General features: G+C 46.7%; 1 protein-coding gene and 1 pseudogene across 2 annotated transcripts; one reads left to right on the forward strand and one right to left on the reverse strand.

The window, feature by feature from the left end:
- Window positions 1–10,794: 10,794 nt before the first annotated feature.
- Window positions 10,795–12,349, reverse strand: LOC121835540 (annotated as a pseudogene).
- Window positions 12,350–17,741: 5,392 nt separating this feature from the next.
- LOC120840316 (intracellular coagulation inhibitor 2) lies at window positions 17,742–21,120 on the forward strand. Of its 2 annotated transcripts, none has more exons than XM_040210777.3 (3): window positions 17,742–17,880; window positions 18,311–19,188; window positions 20,716–21,120. In XM_040210777.3, exons 2-3 carry the CDS (start codon window positions 18,323–18,325, stop codon window positions 21,029–21,031), a joined length of 1,182 nt encoding a protein of 393 aa, XP_040066711.2. In that variant the 5' UTR covers window positions 17,742–17,880; window positions 18,311–18,322; the 3' UTR covers window positions 21,032–21,120. The 2 variants fall into 2 exon arrangements, with proteins under 2 accessions (XP_040066711.2, XP_040066712.2); XM_040210778.2 differs by having other exon boundaries at window positions 17,758–17,861.
- The last annotated feature ends 215 nt before the right edge of the window (window positions 21,121–21,335 follow it).

Genomic DNA, 21,335 nt, shown 5'->3' on the forward strand with positions numbered 1-21,335 from the left:
CGCAGACTGCAAGTCTTTCGACAAGAGCACTCAGCTGAGTACAGTGTGGAGTACTTACAACGCAATGTACGGCAACCGCACCCAGACCCACACCGTCCCTGTCATAGCACTGCTCTCGGACGAGAGCACTAAGGACATCCTCGATAAGCTCGGGGCAATCTTCTTCCCCCAGCCGAACGAAACCCCGCCAACCGACGTATATTGTCCCAAGTACAACGACGTGGCTGACGTCCAGTATCCTGGAAACCAACCCTTCACCGAATGGGAACTTGATGCGGCTATCTCCCAATGCCGCCTCCGAAGCGCGCCCGGCCCCGACGGAATCACCGCGCCTATGCTGCGTAATGCACCTCGAGGCGCCCGGGAAGCCATCCTCCGTTGGTTTAACTCAATCTGGCACACACGGCTGCTCCCTGACGACTGGAAGACCTCTTGGGTAACACCGATTCCCAAGCCAGGCAAGCCACCGACAGACCCCAAAAACGTGCGGCCCATATCGCTCACATCCGTCATGGGCAAACTCATGGAGCGTATGGTCCTTGCCCGGATTCAGTGGCAGGCGGAAAAGCTCAAGATATTCCACCCCACCCAAACGTGTTTTCGTAAGAACCTCCGTACACACGACAGCCTGGCAATGATTTACAAAGATGTCGTCGACCGCCACGTCAATAGCACACAGCTTCGGGTCCTTGTCACAGTGGATATTCGAAAATCCTTTGACTCCGTCCCCCACACATCAATCGTCTCTGCCATGTCCGAGCAAGGCCTGGACGGCAAATAGCTCGATTTTGTGCGTTCCTTCCTTAATGGCCGCCAGTACGTGGTTAAGTCAGGATACGGCCCCGATGTAGCGGGTAGCAACACGAGGCTGAACCACGTCGGCGTACCCCAAGGAGCGGTACTTTCTCCGACGCTGTTTAACATCGTCATGGCCCCCCTTCCCTGGACCTTACACGGAATCCCGCACCTCCGCGCCTCGGCATACGCCGACGACATTACTGTTTGGACTTGCGAAGGCAACCCCTCCACGCAACGAATTGCGCTCCAACAGGGCCTAGACGCCATCAATAACCATCTTCACCACGTCGGGCTCGCACCATCACCAGAGAAGGCCATGTATACCGTCTTCGGCAAGGGACATACGAACCTCGATCTCGGCCTTAAATTCGATAATCAACCCGTGGGCAAAGCACCCAGCATCAAGATCTTAGGTGTCCACTTTGGCTATGGCCCACACGTCACCACAGAATGGGTCAAGACAATCTCCAAAACCTGGAAACAAGGCCTACACCTAATCCGACGCATCTCGCATCGGCTCGGTGGCGCAGGCGAACGCACTGCCAAGCTCCTCGTCACCTCAGTCCTCGTATCGAAAGTCGTCTACGCGGCCCGTTTTTACCGCCTCAAGCGCGCACATTGGGATAAGCTCAATACCCTTTACAATGAGGCCCGCCGTACCATCCTCGGACTTCCTCGCATCACGCGCATCGCCGGAGTCCGGAAATGCCTTCACCTCATCGATCTCAAAGACACCCTAGAGAAGCAGATCGAGCTGCATGCCGCCCGCCTTCAGCATACACCTCAAGGCCGCGCGATAGCACGCTACCTCGGAGTCGCTGTCTCCACCGACAACGACCTCCCCCCCGCCAAGCCACCCTGGGAACTGATCGATCTCACACAACACTCCAGTCCACTTCCTCTTAACATGAATAGCAAACGCCATGCGTAGAGACGAGAACATTACGTTCGACAACACCACGCTGAGCCGAACCGTCTTCTTCAGGATTCGTCCAACACTATAGCTTATACCGACGCGGCTTGCCACAGCTCCGGCGTGCGGTGGCTGCAGTTTTCTCCCGCCCACACCCGACGTCCCTCGATTCCCCCTCCGTGTACACGAAGACCTACAACTCACCTTCCTCTCCGGAACTTGCCGAGGCGCGTGCTGTGCTCCTCGCACTCCGGACTCACGAAACCCATGCGCGTGAGGCGCCCGACCTCGCGCCCCGTGACGGCACTCTCACGATCTATACTGACTCCCAATACGTCATCCGTGCCCTTAAAGGGGCCCTGCAATCATATTTAAGCGTCTACCTTTTTTGCGGTTTCCACGTCTCTTGGGGTTCGGGCAAGCCAGCGGGCACGGAGAGAGTAACTAAATATCAGTGTGTCATATTTTAACCGGACGACACGGAAACCTCCTCCACCGACGAGGGCGACCCGCGGTACCGAAAGCGCGCAAAATGTGACGTCTTAGGTCCTGGGCTTACTACTGGTCAGAGCCGCTAAAAGCTTCGTTTTAGTCAAAATACAAAATATAAGTGGCGCGGACCGCTTCAATTATTCATAAAAGTAGTTTTTGTTTACTACTTTAGACCAGAAAAGAAACAAATGCAGTTTATAAAGTACGGAAAGAAGAAGTGACCCGTCGACATACCCGCCGCCAAGCGGTGGAAAAGGCGGCGCATACTAGAAAGGAGTAGTAGGATCAGGTGCCGACACGGAAAGGTCCCGGATGTACGCGGCGGCACTGCGGTCGTTTACGGACTGGGGGATCCGACCGGCTCCGAGCGTTCCGAAGGCCTTCGGCGAGTAGCTTTGTCATGCGGTTTGGCTGTTTCGCGGTACGGCAGCACGAAGTGGCTCCCATTCTGAACTGATCTTTACCCCGTGTTTGCTGTCGTTTGTGGCCGATGAAGTGTCATGTAGAATTAGCGTTTATTCGCGCAGCAAATGCAATGAGAGCCGCTCTGGCTGCCCGCTGTATACAGCCTATACAAAAGATGCTTTAGTGGCGCCCTCTCGTGTCGTCGACTAGGAGTGCGGCAGCCGTGAGCGCTCGCATAGCTCACTACCCCTCCTCTAGTTCACGGCCACTCAAGCAACCAAGGACGTCATGAAGGAGGTTATTTTTTGCTTGTTTTTGTAATTTTAATTCGCCCATAACTTTGAAAATAAAGCGAATTTCGAGAAAAGAAAAGTTGCATTAGGTTACTACGTTCAGTGCGCTCAGGTTCGGTGCAAATTAAAAACCAGTAAAAAAGTGCTTGCAGGGCCCCTTTAAGAAGCAACACCTGACACACAGCCCCACAGTCTCGGGCATCTTCCAGACTGCCCTCGGCCTACACCGGAACTACGCCATCCGCACATGTGTCCGCTAGATACCAGGGCACGCGGGCGTCGCCGGTAACGAGCGGGCCCACGGAGCCGCGATGGAGGAGATGAATAAGCCTCAACTTGCCCCCTCCTCGCAGTCCCCCACCTCCCTCTCGCTGCCGCCGTCTCCTGACTCTACCGCAGATGAGACCGCCTACGACCCTGATGAAGAGATGCGCCTCCTCAAACAACAATGGAGACGCCGCCTCGCTTCTTCCTGGACCCCGGAGCAGTTCCCGATCCCCGGCGGGGTCTTCCGGCGATCGCAGATAGTGCTCCTACGTCGGATCCGTACCGGAGGGGCCCTCACGCCCTATCTGCTTCAATTGTTTGACACCAACCGCAAGCGAAAAGCTGATTTATATTATCCTACCCCGGACCCCAGCTGCCAGCGCTGCAAGGACCCGGAGTCCTTACCCAGGCTTCATCATTTAATTTGGGACTGCGCAGCATTGGCAGCACACCGCACCGCAGCCTGGTCCTTTCTGCCCGACGAAGAACGCCCGACTTGCTATGATGACTGGGTGCACCCCCCCGGTGACTGCGAGCGACGGACACGAATCTTGACCTCACTCCTCGACTTTGTGTCGCGAAGCGGGATAGCAACTTCGATGCAACCCTCATCCCCCTTCCCCCTTTTCATCTAGGGACTTAGACACCACGCCATAGCTGCGACCGCGTCGCACCGGACTTCTGTTCCTGGTGTAATCCCTTGGTTCAATAAACGTCTTAACAACAACAACAATAATGCAATGGAATATATTGAAGGACATCATTACCTAAAGATTGTTAGCTTCTACAATACTGCACAAAATGTGGTAACATGTGTATCGAGAGGGCCACGGCATATATGCTGTGGCACAGTACACTGCACCACAGAGCGAATATGATTCTGGTACGGTGTGGTTCTAGGCACACAGATAAATGCTGAATTCATTATTGTAGCATTCAAGATGATATTCTACATTAGCACATTCACCAAACTCGTCACTTTGACTGGAGGCTTGTAGGTGTGAGTAGAATACTGCGACTATAGGTTTGACTTGTGCTACATTGAACTTTGTATGCACAGTTTGGCACTCATGCCATCACCTATTAGATAATAATATGTGTCATGTGCTTCTAAGCTCAGTATTAACCTAATTTTTACTTTTATAGCTTTCACATATTTCCTAGTTCCAATGAACTGGTGGATTGTCCTGACAGTTGCTGACTGCTCTGTTGAAAATGCTAAGAAAACACCTATGGTATTCCTAACACTATAATGCTAAGTGGTTAAGGAATCATTAAAATCTACACAAGGAGAACGAGGCAAACAACTGATAGCCTAGAGATAAGCGAAACATTAGCAATAGGTGAAACACAAAGAAAAACTGAAGTAAGCATGTTGACAATATAGTGCTCCATCCCAGTTGCTTATTGTTTTCCTGAAAGTTCCTATCTCCAGTGACAAACTTATCGATGTGCAGATTAGGCAGTTGTTTACGGCAACAGCTTAGGGAAAAGCGGGTGGGTCCCCAATTTTGGAAATTGGCTCTAGGCAAGTATGTGATAGAGATTGTGGGGGCCCCGTGCTAGACACTTGGTTGTTTTCTATTTCCCCTTTAAGCTTGCAGCACCATCGCCAAGCACAAGCGGCGATGTGGTCGCGAGCGCGCGTGATTAAAAGACACTCCATCTGAGACATCGGAGTCGCTTGACGCTTTTTCTACAAAAATAGTAACCTGAACGTGATTTTCTCCGAGCATCTGCCATCCAGGTGAATGTTCTCCGCGACTTGGGACACTTTACAACGATGCGGCTTCGGACGAGGGGGCGGAGGTCAGTAGCGTCTTCCTCAGGCTCGGCCTCCGCACCTGCGGTCTGCATCACCTCATCTCCCATCGCGTCTGCCGCCGGCACGTCGGGACGCATCCACTTCGCTCGCCCCTGCCGGCTCGGCACGCTGGCCTGCAGATCTATCCTCGCCGCTGCCGCCACTCCTCTGCCACCGGCTATGGTGCGTCGTTGAGCGTCAAGGGCAGTGCGGCTGTTGAGTCATAGAACATCAGCGTCGCCCGTCAGCTCAACACCGCGACTCTGAGGAATGTACCTGCAGCGACCTCACAGCTGGTCACATCATTCTGCGAGTCTGAGGTTTACTTCGAACTACCGGCGAGTGCCCGCTGTTTCCGCTGGAGGCAACTACGGGAGCATAGCACGCAGTCGATCCCCTTTGCCTGCAGCCTGCCAGACGCCAGCCCACTTTCATCTCAGCGGTTATCGGACGCTGCCTCTTCCCTATTACCAAGCTCAGTTCAACTACGCCTGCCTCTCCGTCCATCACCTGCAGCCAGTTCCCGACCGCAGGCAACGTTCTAGGGGGGGGAGCCCTGTGGGGGCCCCGTGCTAGACACTTCGTTGTTTTCTATTTTCCCATTAAGCTTGCAGCACCATCGCCAAGCACAAGCGGCGATGTGGTCGCGAGCGCGCGTGATTAAAAGACATTCCATCTGAGACATCGGAGTCGCTTGACGTTTTTTCTACAAAGATGTTAGAAACTCGAAGTAATCAAAGGGAACGGATCCGGAAGCAAAACCGAGAGAACAGAGGAGACACTAACCAATGATTACTAGAATAGATTGATAGGAGTAGACGCATTCATAAAGAGAATTGTCGACTTCATCCAGACTAATATGTTTTGTGTTCCTCTGCTTGTCTGTGTGGTACTGCACCAACAAACAATTTTCACCGTGCTTGAAATGCATCAAAAATTACTTTACTAAAATCAAGTCCAAACTTCTGCACTTCTCGTCGTTAGACGGCATCGTAGACCGTTGTAACTTTGACGTTATACAAGTTGTTACAAAAGGGGTTATTGGTAACCGCCATCAAGAATACCCTAGAACTGGAGTGAAAAAATCTGTGCACATGTATCTTTATGTGAGCGTAAGGGGAGGCGGCACTTTTAAACTGGCTAGGGTAGCAAATTGTGTTAAGTCCACTTCTTTCTCTTTGCAAATGAAACTTGCACTTCTGGTCTATGAAATACAAAACGAGGTTAGGGACAGTGACACCAGAGAAAATGATGTACGACACCACTCGCACAAATGAATTGTAGGAGAATATACAGTAGAAGCTGCCCCATTATAATTGAGTGCAGTAAAATGTATTACTTATAAAGCTTGCTGTGAAATTAAAACAAATAACTGAAGGTAAAAATGAGTCTCTACAAAACTGAGCATCCACTTGTTGACCAGGAAACTTGTCAAAGGGTGGTGTCGCTTATGATGCCCATTCAGTATTTTGAAGCCATGCCTAGGAGCACTTAAGCTCGTCACAAACACACAGTTGATGAGAATGGTATTAGTGCTGCTCTTATCATAGCCTGCAAAGCGACTGCTCGGTTGGCGCAGCTAGGAAAACACTCCAATGCCTTACAGTTTCAGGTCCACAGGGAGTACTGCTTCGATCAGTTCAAGCACCATGTTATAAACTGCTGCTGCCACAATGCCGGAAAGTGCAGTGTCCAGTCGTTGGGCTGAATTTGAAATCAGGAAAACTGCATTTTTGTACATCCAATCCATGGGGTGGATATGTCTATGTATGACTTATGTCATACACACAGCCACTGGTGTAGCAGGAATTATTTTCGGGGGAGGGGGGGGGGGGAAGGCTTTCTTTCAATTTTGCCTATAGTAGTCGATGTACTGTACAATTCACGGGTACAGCACGGCCGTCCCCAACCTTCGGGTGGTAGGCCGTCGATATTCGTCTTGCTTTACTAACAAACAAAAAAAAAAAACAAAAAAAAAAGAAGAAAAAGTGATGCTTTCAGGGAGGGGGAAAGGGGGGGGGGCGGGTTTGAACTTTCAAACCAACCCCCTGCCTGCGCCACTGCACACAGCATTTTCGGCATACAAAATGGGAGTGCATAGTTGAAGGGATGTTGAACAAAACTTTAATGCATGTGATAGTCACAGCATGCAGCTGTTCAAGGGGTGTCTTAACCACCAACATGAAGATGCAAACACGGGCCCTCTTGCCTTCCTTTGGCAATCGTCTGGTACCGCAACTAGTGCCATGATGTCAATACAAGCAAGCGAAACCTTTATCTCACAGGGAGAGACCAAACCTGATTTATTTCAACATCTGCCTTAAGAGCCCATTTGTTAAAAAAATACTCCTGTCCAGCGATTTGGACACCGTACCAGAATAATTTTGATGAACACCTGGTGGACCAACTTTGCCTAAGATCGAGATGTTCTACCGTTGGTGACTGCATAGAAAGGGGTGCGCACTCAATCACAGAAGTGACACCTTAAAATGTCTTGATTGTGTCAAACCCCCTGGGAATGGAACCACGTATATTTTGTTTTAGTGACGGGGAAAGGAGACATAATTACCAATACATCAACGCGACACTACTGGTGGATCCCTTGATAATCATATAAACTGTCAGTTTCTGGACACGCAAAGGTCGCTGACAACCGTTTTTTTTTATTCCTGCTGATAGAGAATTAGAAGCTCGTTCGCGAGTGATAATAGGCAGATATGGAGTTCATACAAATAGACGGCGGCAGTCTTCGAAGTGAGAAAGCTCCCACTAGCCTAGTCATCTCTTCGCATCACCTGCCCCAGCCTGCCCCAATACAGCGCTGAACAAATCTCGGATTCTAGGCGTTACAATTTGTCGTCGCCACGACTGAAAGATATAAAGTAAAAAATTCCTAACAAGCGCGATCACCTGAAAAGTTACGGTTATGGGACGATACCGTTTTCTGAAGCCGAGATTCTTCTCGCGAGACAAAGAAAATTCACCGAAGATTGTCTCGAAACTCAGAAAACTAAAGAAATTTACTTTTCGCTGTTTTATTATTTAAAAGCGCCGCAATCAGATGCACACGGCGGAAGTGTCGACAATCAGCTGATCGCCGAGATCATGTACTGCCACTATTCAACGCGCTGATCGGATTGAAGGATATGCGTGGCAAGTAGAAACAAACAAGGTGGTAAATAACAATACGTCACAGTTATGCGAAAATCAGTAAATACATACGAATAAGCTGGTTGACAAAATAACCTACGGGAAGACAGACGTGAGCCCCGCAGCTCCGTCCGTATCCCGGCTAGGTCTAACGCGCACTGAGAGTGGAGAGCCAACTTGAAAACAGGGGTCGATAAACACTTCACGATACAATATTTTGTATCATTGTCACAATCGAAGGTTATTCTGTCGAGACTCTCACGCTGATGTAGCGTAAAACGCGTTGTACAACCAATTTCGTCCACCGCGTCGACCGCCACAAACCAGCCGCCATGTTTTGAATCCAGGTTTAAGACACAACCAAAAGCAAAGCGCCCAATGTTGAGCGCTCACGATAAGCGGAGTTTAGTGCTATGTTTTGGCGATAAGCGATTTTGGTGCAACCGAACGAAACCGAAACTTACCTTAAATTCCCGGCTAAGCCCCGCATTGCTCTAAGCGGCGTTGGTGCAACCGGGCCTTAATATGTTTCTCAAGAACAAATGTGTGACACTTTCTTTTTGTTTTTACTTTTGCTTTCATTAACAAATGGCACCCGGATTTACGAAATGCATGTAAGGAGTGAATGTCATGTAATGCAAAAAGCCCGGGCTCGTCCTAACAGGAACAACCTGCGAACTTCATTAAAACTACATATCGGTAAAGTGTCTCGGTACTGTGCACTCCCTTTTCAACGATGCAACAACCAGTCAAACTGATAAAGCACGTTTTTCTGCGAAATAGAACTTATTTGTTTTTTATAACTTGAATTTAACATTTTTATATTTAATTAACGCGTTCTCCTTTATTGCGCATGTAGCAAGGTATATGTATAGATGGTAGCGAAGCTTCCATAGAAGCCCATAGGCGCAAAAGATGGCGGCTCATGGGGCGCAGCGCCATCTGTTAGTTGCGCGGCATTGTCATTAGTCATGCTCACCCGTGACGTACAGGAAGTTACGCTTTATTAAAAAGGAACAAAGAAACACGATATGACGCATTTTCCTCAAGATTGTGAAGTCACGATTGTTTTCGGCGCGAAATTTAAATGATTTTCGCCGGTGGCGCGAAATTTAAAGTTTTTCAGATGTTCTACATGCCTGCTACCGTCCTTCAAACCTTGCTTCACGCCTAATAGCCTTGTTTGTATCAGTCACTCCCATGTAATCACTCTTCCAAAAGAACCAGTTTTTTATCAGTTCTGGGAACCACCAATAAGTTACTATCTTCTTCAACTAAGCAGTGTGTTACAGCACGCCTATGAAGGCATACTTATCATTGTAACAACGGATTGTTCGCCAAGAAAGACAAAAAGGCACAAGCTTGGTTTACACAGTTTATTACATACAAACTTACAACACCACCACTGAACACTTGAAGATAGATATGGCATTAAAAACGAAGTGAAATAAGGTCTGGACAACTCTATGCACGCACTTAATACTCTCAACGGGAGGCACGTTTACGCATTTATCTTGCACTGTTCACGTTGAGAGCTCGTAACTAGATTTAACTATATCAATCACAGGTGGAGCTGCGGGGCTATGCATGTCTTTTGCATTTGAATGTCCACATGAATTAATGCTTCAAGAGACTGAAAATTGAGACATTTCGTTATAGCACATGCGCTCGTCACACACATATTGTGCTCCACAGCTTGGCTATTTATGTGAGAATTAGTACGCAGGAAACTGCCACAAAATGACAGGAAAGAAAGCATTAGAAAAAGGATAATAATTCGCTTTGTGGCAAATTGTTAGCACCATACTGACTCACTGAGTTACCTTTCATCGCAGTTTGATATACTTTTGTATACCTCACACAACCAAACATTAATCCAGGTTTATGTCTCAAGTCGTCACACTGCACAAGAAAACATCGAGGTCAACGCTTCGTCTCACAGACTCCTCAATAATGCACAGGGTGTGTAGGGTGTCTACCAACCTGGAAAACTTAAAAAATTTTAGTAAGGCGGATTATATTTAAAGAACAGGGTAATATAAAGGGAACCGTAAAAAAGTTCCTAATCAGTAAAAATGATAAGCGAAAGTGGAACGGCAGCGTGCACCGAAGCCCGATGATTGCACAAGGATTTCACGGTGGTGCCGCTGCACTGAATAACGTTGCCCGACACGTCACTAGGCAGCGCAGGCCACTAGGCACTCCCTGAACCGAAGTAACGGTCAACATTTTATCGAAATAGAGAGGAAAACCTTGGGAAAATTGGGAAATTTGGAATAAGTGATTTGGTAGACACCCTGTCCCATCATTCAGTGAGCAACGTCATCTAGCACTATACAGCGAGGGTCGAATGAATCTAACATATTTTACTTAGAACGAAAAAATTAGTTTTGCATGCTGTGACACTGAAATTTTGATATTGATTCATTGAAAATTCAAGTTCATCTAGCTGAACCTATACGTTGATTGCACTGTCTGAGTATGCGAAACAAACTTTTACACTTTATTTAAACTCGATTCATTTGGTCATCACAGTAAACAGTTTCGGCAAAGCGTGTGATAATTTAGAGGTATGTACTCGCACAATCCGGTATGCCAGCGTGATCGTTGAATGCAACACGTGAGACAAACAAACTAAAGGGACTTCCTGTGGGCATAACGCAAGTGTTGTCTCATCTGCACAGCCTCTGGACTCGTTGCTGGGTTTTGCGTCTCACAGCTGCATCAAGGAGCTTAGTATTATTTTTACGGGCGAACCAATGAAGCCTCACCCTTGTAAACAAAGCAAATAAATCACCATAGACATCCTCACTGCAGAGTGTCAGCAGCTTTTCGACCTTCTCATGAAGAGTGATGCACAACGCCTTCCCAACGCCTTCTTTCAAAACAAGACTGTCAATTGACGCCACAAAAACCTTCTCACAAGCTTGAACGAAAGAAACAAAGCAAGGTGAGGGGACCGAGAGGCTTCCAAAGTCTCCTTCAGCCGTTCCTTTCACACTCAAATACAACAACACTTGGCTGTCATCAGAAAAAGTGGCATTCTTGATTTACAATTCACATTGCTGAGTCACGTTTTGACATGTGTGATATTTGACAAACCTTGTTACAAGCCATCCACCAAAGTAAACCATGTTGTTAAGTGATAATAAAGTGGGATAACTACAGGATGTGAGGTCAGCTGCACATTGTGGAATTGAGCTTCCTAGACTAAGTGAAGCTGAGGGAGCTGAGAAACCAACCGGAAGAGCCGCTAAAAGAGTTGCCATGTCCTCTTCGCAGTTGCTCTTGTCAGACAGTTTAAACAAGTTGCTAACTAGGAGATGTCTAAAGGCTGCCTGAAACTGCCGGCAAGAGGAATTGGCGTTCGCACCAGACTTTGACCTTATTACGGAAAATGTGTTTTCGAGTGCACCTTGGTTGAGATGGTGAGTCAGGAGGTATCTGAAACCATACTCAGATGTCCGGTGCTCACAAATCAGCATAATAGACCGAATGGTCAAGGAGAAACCGCGAATGCAAGCAGGCTGCCGTGGGCACCCAAGAACGGTAAGGCTTTCGAACATATGAAGGCATTCTTTCAGAAACTCCTTGTGAACAGAGCCTTCGTGCGCTGCAGACACATATGCACTCTTCCCGCGTTTCTGTGAGCTGTTCAAGCTATCAAAAAGACGATCCATTTTTTCAATAAACCGGGCCGTGTAGATAGCTTCAACTGGCAGTTGCTGGAAAGTTACCATGGCAAACATTGCAGCAGCACAGTGATTACTGAATGTTTGCGCTGCTAGTTTCACTGACATTTTGGAGGCAAAAGTCAAATTAAAATGCTTCTCACTGAGCCTTGGCATGGATCGGATTTCAAGCTGTTTGTCTTTTTCGTAAGCTTCCCTGAGGAAAGAGCTTCTCAACGTGTGGTCCCCAACTTGAAAATTGTACTTGAAGAACATATTTCGTAAGCACTTCAGCAGATGTGGAACATCAAATAGAAAACAAAAGTGGCTTCTCATTCACAGTTACGTAGGGCTTCTCAGGGGTAACAAGGCCATTAAAAAGAGCAACATTTTGATTGCCTTGGTCACATACGACAGCTACTGGCTCCAGGCCGGCTTTCACAAGCAAATTGTGGCACTGGAAAAGAAGGTCACGCAAAATGTTGGCAGGTGTTCCCCCATGAGCAAAAAAATAGCCAAGTGGCTGCTTCCATGGCGTTCGAATGCCTTTAGCCATAAGCACAAGAGGTTTGTTTGCAAGGTTATGGCCTCTTCCAGTGCTACTTTCTTCGAGCCCTTCAAACCTGTCCACAGAGGGGTTGTACGAGACCTCTTTCGTGACGTGCATCTCGTCAAAGGTAATAATGCATGGCTTGTCTTCTGGTGAAAAAGAAGATGCACGTCTTTTGACTAGTTCGAAAACTTCTGGGTAAAAACCAACCCTCAGGGGAACACGCTGAAGCCAAAGCTGTAGCGACCTAACGGATGGGAGCCTCAACAATTGCCTACAGTACCGGTAACCCTTAAGGCTGTGAAAGTACAAGCCCAAGGCAAAGGCTTTGTTCTGGCTGCACCACCGCCTACCGAACCTGCTTGCATTGGTCATCTTCAGCTGAGCTTCCACAAGGGCAGCAACGGCTGGAGAGACAAGGCTACGTACACTTTCAACTATCTCAGTGACAGTCAGCATATGACGCCGTCGCTGCAGTCGTTGCTGGAGTCTCTTGTTACGTTTCCGAAGCTGTCGAAGTCTGGCCCTCAACACGTCCATTTCCCCTTGCCGTCGGTGCAGATGGCACAGGACCCTGCAAGGGGAAAGCAAAAGCAATTATGAAACATTTCGAGAAATAATGAAATAAACAATGTGCCTCCACTGTAGAAAATGTGGAAGTACAACTTTGTGCATCATGACGGACACCTACGTCGGTGAGGAACCGCAGAAGTCGAAGACACCGACGCATCATTACCGGTAGGGGAAGGTTCAGGTGCCCACACATCGTTTCCTCCAGACGGCGGGCCATGTCCATCCATCGCGCCTTGCATCGCGTATGTGTGATCCACTACAAGAAACAAAACAAAGGAAACAAAGTGACAGTGTGGTTGCAAAAAGCTGAACCAGCTATCACTGGTCAAGTACTACGCAACAAAGTAATCTTCAAAGACTGTCCTAAACAACGCACACTATGAAAACTTACCATGAACTCTGGTTGAAGGTCTAGTCTTCGTGCCAGAGGTCAGAGCCGTGAGACTGCTCCCCACATCTGCAAAGCAATGACGAGGCAATAAAAAATCTCAAAAACATCAGTCATTGTATTGTTTCAGGAAATTCCTGCGGCATGTGACAAGCTGTATCCCGTTGCAACCTAAGAACGAAGGGCGAGGGTAGGACAGGCCGGGGAGGAAGAAGCAGACGGAACGCTGGAGAAGAGAGAGGAAAACCTCCTTCTCTCTTTAGTGCTCCGTCTGCTTCCTCCTCCCCGGCCCGTCTTACCCTCGCCCTTCGTTCTCAGGTTGCAGCGGACTATAGATTAAAAACATGGTTATACATGTTTTACATGTTTCCCAAGGATGGCTACTACACGACAGTCCGAAATATATAAGAAACAAGGCCTGCAACACTCCTCCGCCAATATGCAATTGCTTTTACCTTCTTCTGTAGTGTGGTGCGTGTGACACCGTGATGATGTGGGCCCATCGGTGCTACTGCTGCTGGCCAGTGTGGGCTCGCCCTCGCTAGTCAATTGGCCAGGGCTGCTGCTCTGGACGGCATCTCCGGCACCTATGCAAAGTTAAGCACACACGTTATGTGCACTAAAAAAGTTCCCTGTATCTGCATGTAAAATACTTTCTGAATAAGCTCATCTTTTCAAAGTTGGTCAAAAGACCAACTTTTCAGAGAGCTGCGTGTAGTGAAGATATTTGATCACTATGCTTTCAGACTTAGCATAAAGTATAAACAGGAATGTCGCGAGTTAAACAGTTTTTTATTGTCATTATCATCACTTCGAAAAAAAGCTGCAACATATTCCACCCGTCACTCCGATGTTTGGGCAGTAGAAACGTCACGAACAGATTATGGCCTCCAAATGATTAAAATAACCTTGCCAACATTACTGAACACTCTTATGGGCTCTAATTTTGGTGTCGAATCTTCCAATATGTATACGCTTAAGGATTATTTTCTTTCTAGTTAAACAATCCTTACTGCTGTTGATTAGCTAGAAGATTTTTGCTTTTGTTCTTGTTTCGTTAATTTTTTGTTGTTAAGTATTTTGTAATATATAAATTCTTGTGTATGACTTCCCCAATGCTGTGTACCTGTGGAAGGCTGAGGACCAGTCAAGCTGCTTGCACAGATTTTTTCCTCAGCTCCCACCATACTTGTATGGTAAAATAAAGTCATTATTATTCTCAGTAACAATGAAAACAATATTTCGTGCTCACCCTCAGTGGTCAAATATGCTGGTATTGCATCCCGACGCAGCCTTCCTCGGTAAAGAAATGCAGAGGGTTTGAAGTTCCTGGAGCATACCGCCCGTTCCCGCAGCTGCTGTAGTGTCTTGTTCTGTAGGCTTGTGTTCCGGCAGAACTCAACCCAGACCCTCCGCCTGAATGTGAAGCAGTGCATTACTTTACATACCCTTGGCTAAAGTGGACATTTAAGAAAGAAAAGATTACACAATAATGTTAGCGATAAACTAGTCACATCATTGTACTTGGTCTCCCGTCTGGGTCCAGCGAACGCCATGAGCGCGGAGCACACCTCTGTGCCCGTGAGGTTAGATAGGTTCACAACGCAGACGATTACATTACTAGATTCCCGAGCACGACATCTACAGCAAGTAGACCTGATAGTCGCCAGCACGTTAGAGGGACGACACCAAACACGTTTCAAGCAGAAAGGACGTTTTAGTGTTATTCACACCATATTATAAAAGTTCGTTAAAACTGAAATGTTCAGTCATTGTTTCTTATTAGGTTTTTGGGGTCACGCAGCCGTTCAGCAGAGGTCAAGCAAAGCCGCCACTAATATCTAAGATTAGTTTCGTCTCGCGAAGCTTGGAACGGAGACTGGGCCCAAAAAAGCTCGATCAACGGGTGCTTATTACTAAATAAGCATGCATGAGGGCCCATAGAAGAGGTCAAGAGCTTACCAGACATCACCGGACAACGGACATCAGGACATCACACATAGTTGCAGCGGACACAGCTGCTACAAGCTTCACCTTGCAGCGTCTACAGGAAAACGATGGAGTGTGATGCCAGCGGTGCAGTCATCACTTGGGCATCGCGCTACCGCGCAGCGCCTCTTTACATGGGGCGGGCGCATTGTCCCGACGACAGAGCCTTGAACGCGCCCGTCCGGCGCTCGACGACAAAAGCAACAGAACGGCGCAATAGGATTCAACTAGTACAGACCGTTCGTGGGAAAACTTAAGACCACGAAGTCGTTTTAAACTATTGCAAAAAGTGAAAGTTCGACGGGAGCTACAAAAATGTAGGCGCACTGGCGAACGCAAACAATGCAAACACGAGGCGTATCAGGACTGCGAACTTCTGCTGACGGCGAAAAATAGCGACGTTGTAGATGTCGCAACAAGTATGCACAACATAATACATATTGAACATAACCTGAAAAATTCACCACTCTAAGCATGTTTAAACTAAGTTATTATTAATATATAATACTTTGATTTAAAGTCAACTATATAAGACATTGAAAGTGTGTCTTTAATATTTTATCAGTTTAGTGTTTGGCCGCGCAAAACATAGTCGCGCTGCGGTAGCGCGGCCTCCAGGGTGATGACGCTAACGATTGGTTTTGGGCCGCTTTTTTGCTCCACTTTCGCGACGTATATGCATGTAGGCCACCATATATGTTTAAAAGAGGCCGACATCGTGGCAGTCGACGCACGAAAACTTGTGATTTTACGATAAAAACAAAGAGATTGTCTTTAATCGAAAAAAAATAAAAAGTTTTACACAGTTACGCAACGCTCGACTCTTCACTTATTGGACACAAGTGCCAGACGAACGTATAGCTCGAGTAGATCAGAGTTACCCCCGCGGGTACAATCACGTGATCAAACATAGCGCGACGTCAGCGACTAGCCCATGTATTTCGTTTCAGCTAAGGTCAAGACGCAGCCGAAGTTACAAGTTCGTGGAGCCAACCAAGCAGCTTGAAAAGCGCAAGTCATTTGGCCTTTTCTGTATATGGTTGGTTCAGCGATGATAAAACACGCACAGAAACATGACGTAATGATAGCGCGCTTTTGCCGCTGTCTGATTGGTGCGATCAGGTCGTAGCGTCGGCTGCGTCTGGATTTAAGGTGAAACGGAGTATAGCCATAACCTCCTAAATACTGGCCAAGCCTGGCAGATCGCCACGAGAAGCGGCCGCCGAAACGGAAAAGGGGCAGCGGCAGACAACGGATGTGAGGAGCGCCACGTGACTGGCGCCCTAGTGCGACGAGACGCCGAAACACACTTCTCCCGAGGGAACAAGTGTGTGTTCGGGTCCTCGCCGCTGCAAAAGCTGTGCGCTGACGTCCAGGCTTCCCAAGAAATGTTTATTTGACGCTCTGTGCTTCCAGATCCTCGCGCTCCAAATCTGCAACCGGGCACTCTATGGCTCCGTCGTCGAACCGCCAGGCTTTGTGAGTGTAGAGGAGGCTACGGTAGAGCGTGCTCTAAACGAGCAAGCACCGGGGCTTTCCGAGTTCCTTCCGAGGGCACCAGCCCTCTTTTTTTTTTCTCTTTGTTTTTTTTCTTTGGGCGCTTTTTGGATAGCATTGCTCACAAGTAAACCAGAAACTGGACCAACTCCTTCATCTTATTTGTTCCGGTATGTCTCGTTCTCGGAGTTACAGTGCCGGAGTTTTCGCGGCGCCTGAGATGGCGATGCTGCGATCGCATGCAGCCGCACGCTGGTTCACATTTTGTAGTACAACTGCCTGTGCCATAATAGATGAGGAAAAGGGCTATTTTTTGTAATGGATTTGCCTCAGTGAAAGGTACATAACGCAACTGATTGTTAGCGGGTAGATTTTGGTAACAATCACGCCGATTCGTGAGTAAAATCTAAATTTCATTGAGTGAGTAAAAAAAAAATGTTTCAGCAAACGGCCAATATTTTTTTTTAACGCAAGGGTTTGTTGAAGCATCTGTATATCATATACGGATGCATCAACAAACCCTTGAGTCTAAAAAAAGGATTGGCCGTTTGATGAAACATTTGTTTTCTCAATGAGGTTCTAATTTTACTCAAGAATCGGCATGAATATTGCCATCTTGAAATATCACTAGCTCGCTTGTGTTTCAGTTTTATGAACCGTATTTAATAGCATCAACGTGGCCCCAGCCCCATAAAATTTAAAATAATAATAAAAAAAACATAATCTTTATTGCTTTAAACGCGAAACTTAAGGACTACTTTGATACTGCAGCCAAAGAAGGGATCACTAGCGGAAATATTCCCAAGCCTTTCCCTCGAAAAGTGGACACTGAGAAATCTGAGCTTGATTAAAAAATATCTCCGAGGGAGAGCTGGACTGGACAGATTAGATCCAGGCTACTTTGCTCCTGTCACCCTGAGATAACACTGCGGTGGTTGGGAAATCTTTGCCATATAGAGTGGCCCCAACGAGGGACACACTTTAGTTGAAATTCTGCAGTCGTCGCTTTGAGTCTTTTTGGAAGGCTTTCCGTCTTAGAAGACTGCCTGTACACAGATCCACGACGAATAGGTGCGAAGTTGGACACAAGGTGAGAATTTTGTAATAAGATATAGAATACATGAATAGTTAAAAAAAACGACCCCAGTCTATTCCAATAATAGAGACAGAAGCTTAAGTAGAATCTACTTTGAACATTAGATCTATGGGGAGGGGGGTTTGATTGTTTGTCAGTGACGTCTTTCTAATTGCACTAGAGCGATTGTACTTCACGAGTTGTTTTCAATTGAAAGGTGCGACTCAGACAGCTTCAAAGGTAATATTTCAAAAAGAGCTATTTCTTTAATTATCCTGTTTAAAAAAAAAAAAAAATTCGGCGGTAAATAAATAAAAAAGAAAAAAACGAGGGGGAATAGCAGGTCTCACGACGCAGCTCAGTTCCAACTACCAAAGTAACAAATTCAATATTTAGCCTGTAAGCTTGTGGTCATTAAGATATATTTATTTCTTTCTGCTTGCAGACAAACGTCAGGATGAAGACACTTATTGTGCTCATGTGCTCACTAGTCGTCGTTTGGGCTCGTTACGAAAATGAAATGAGGCTTGCCAACAACCGATTCGCGGTGGACCTTCTTAGAGGCCTCCCCAGTTCCCCAGAAAAGAACATCTTTTTCTCACCCTACAGTATTTCAACAGCGATGGGGATGGTTTTCGCAGGAGCTGAAGGTGAAACTCTAAAAGATTTGTACGACGGCTTTGGTTATCTACGCTCTGGTCTTAAAGAGGACTGGGTATTGCAAGCATACGCGGATCATGCTAAGCAACTCCAGGTTGGGCAATCGCAGTCGACATTCGACGTTGCCAACGCCGCTGCCATTCACGAACGCCTGGCCCTCCTGAGTGCTTACGAGAACACCCTGGATAGCACTTTCCATGCCCAACTACTGAAGGTAGACTTCGTCAACGGTGGGACGGCAGCAGTTGACGAAATCAACAGGTGGGTCAAGCAAAAGACCCATGGCAAGATCGATAAACTTTTCGATGGGGCTCTCGACCCGCTCACAAGGCTCGTTTTGCTGAACGCCATCTTTTTCAAGGGAGCGTGGAGCACAAAGTTCGACGAGAGCGCAACTACTAAGAAGCAGTTTCTGAACGGTGGCACGACTCCAACACAAGTGGACACCATGACGAATAGGATCCGCATTGGCTACAAATCGTTTCCGGCAATGCGGTTGGAAGTCGCAGAATTGCCTTACGCTGGCGGCAACTACAGTATGGTCATATTATTGCCAAGGGGGAGCGAAGGAATAGAAGGATTCAAGCACAATCTGACAGAACATCTTCTGCAAGATTTCATTGGTCACGTTGAGCTGAGGGAAATAACCGTGTCTCTTCCCAAGTAAGTAACCCTGGCAGCATGTCGAAAAAACGCCTAGCTTGGCCCAAGTATGTGCATACTAGGGTAGTAACATCAGTTTAATACAATTTTGCCTCAACATTTTAGGCCGAATAACTTTTTTGTTTTTGCATTAACCGGTTAAATATGGGCTAAGGCTGGCTTTTCTCTGGTTCGCCAGATACAATTAGAGAAGTGCCGGAAATTAGCCAAAGATTCCATGTGAGGACCAAGCAACCAGCAGTGAAGCTTAATTCTGGTAATTGCTCGGAAATTGAGGTCTCAAAATGCCATGTGTTAACTGAATAAATCGGGACTTGAAGCCCAACTCTGGCACTTGTTTGGTAATTTAGGACCGAAGTACCCGAATTCTGTCAAAAGAATATCAATTTCGGTTATACCTTGGCTTCTTGTGGGCATTCAGAGCCCTCAATTCCCAGACAAAAAACTAAATTCTGGCCCAAAGAACTTCGCCTCTTGGGCATAGTTTATGTGAACAATGAGGTTAGACGAATAAGTACTCTATTGTTAATCTATTTTAACTCGAACACATCTGGTAGATGGTGAAGAATTATTTCGTTTGTCTTACTCTTGGTCGACACGCAAAAATGCAGTTTAGTTACTCGGTTAATAATCAATCTAAATTAGACAAGACAAATCGCTTTTCGAACATTATCGAGCTTGTAATAAGGATTTCAAAACCATCTTGTCCATTGATATGTAGATGATAAATCTGCCGGTGGCCAGGTTTGTAATCACCACTGCATAACCGCATCTGAAAATAAAAGGATGGAGGTTTTTAATCTGACTGCATTGGCTACCATCTAGAGAGGGGATAAGCACTCCTTTTTAAGGCACACTAAATTCTGGGCTCTCTATATGTCCAAACAACAAGTTCGACTTAAAAAGGATAAAATCTAATTCACACACTTCCGACTGTCCAGGACCGTGTGCCTTGAAACCTCTTAAAATTTCTTCCGATGGGAGAATTTACCTTGGCGCCACCTGTCGCGTAGCCGTGAAACACTTCCAGTTTCCCTATATATATTTTTGTTTGCGCATTATTCTTTCTTTTTTGGCTTGAAAACCTTTGACAATGTTGTAAACGACCATTTCTCATAAATATTTACATGCATTTGATTTCGAAAATACCAAACAACCTTCGCTCTAGTGAAATGCTGTTCTAGGATCACCGCATAGATTGAGCCAGAGTGCTAATATGTTATCTAGTGATAAGAGATCACAAACGCACGATTCCCCGCAAACGCAATTGTGTGAAATGGCCTTTAGCCTTTAGGTATATGTGCTTTAACTCTTCTCAAACGCTGAGGAGGGTCATCTTTTCGTTTCATTTTCTCTTAAAAAAAAAAAAAAAGGCGGGGCGGGGGGGATCTTGGAAAGGTACTCCATGCAAAAAGGCGAAGTCAGTCGCCCGACGAGGCACCAAGTGTAGTTCGAAACCTGCCCCTCTCCCAGGGCCCGCTTAACAGTATTGCTCTCTTAAGACCCAGACACATTCTTTTTTTGCAGATTCAAACTGGAGACTGAGTATTCACTCAAGGACAACCTGAAGAGGTTGGGAATCACATTGATCTTCGGTGCTCAGGCTGACCTGTCTGGCATCTCGGGCGGTGGTGACCTCGTGGTGTCTGACGTGGTGCACAAGGCTGTTGTGGAAGTCAACGAAGAAGGCACGGAGGCTGCCGCTGTATCGGGAGTCGTCGTCAACACCAGACTGGTCGAAGTACCCACTTTGGAGTTCAACGTCGACCAGCCTTTCGTCTTATTTATTCGGAACACCCAGACTAAAGATTTGCTCTTCGCGGGACAAGTCAACCATCTCTGAAGGAGACCATAACTGTGCACAACGAAAACACGCCACGAAGACAATCTCCATAAAGAAAGAATAAAAACTGCCAACGTTGTCATTCTTGATTTATGTTGCTTGAGTTCAAATCGGTACAGCCATGACCTTGGTAGTTCTCACTGCCATTATATGTATATTGAGGTTGATTGTCTTGTAAAGGATATGGGCGTTTGTGACGAATGCAAATGCCACAACCACCTTCCTACAAATAAGAAAATGAGCCAAACTTTTTTGTAAATAAAACACATTTTTTCACAACTATCGAATTTTTGTGAAGGCCATA

This window comes from Ixodes scapularis, unplaced genomic scaffold (genome assembly GCF_016920785.2).
Source record: "Ixodes scapularis isolate PalLabHiFi unplaced genomic scaffold, ASM1692078v2 PGA_scaffold13__105_contigs__length_92229423, whole genome shotgun sequence".
Lineage (NCBI taxonomy): Eukaryota > Metazoa > Arthropoda > Arachnida > Ixodida > Ixodidae > Ixodes > Ixodes scapularis.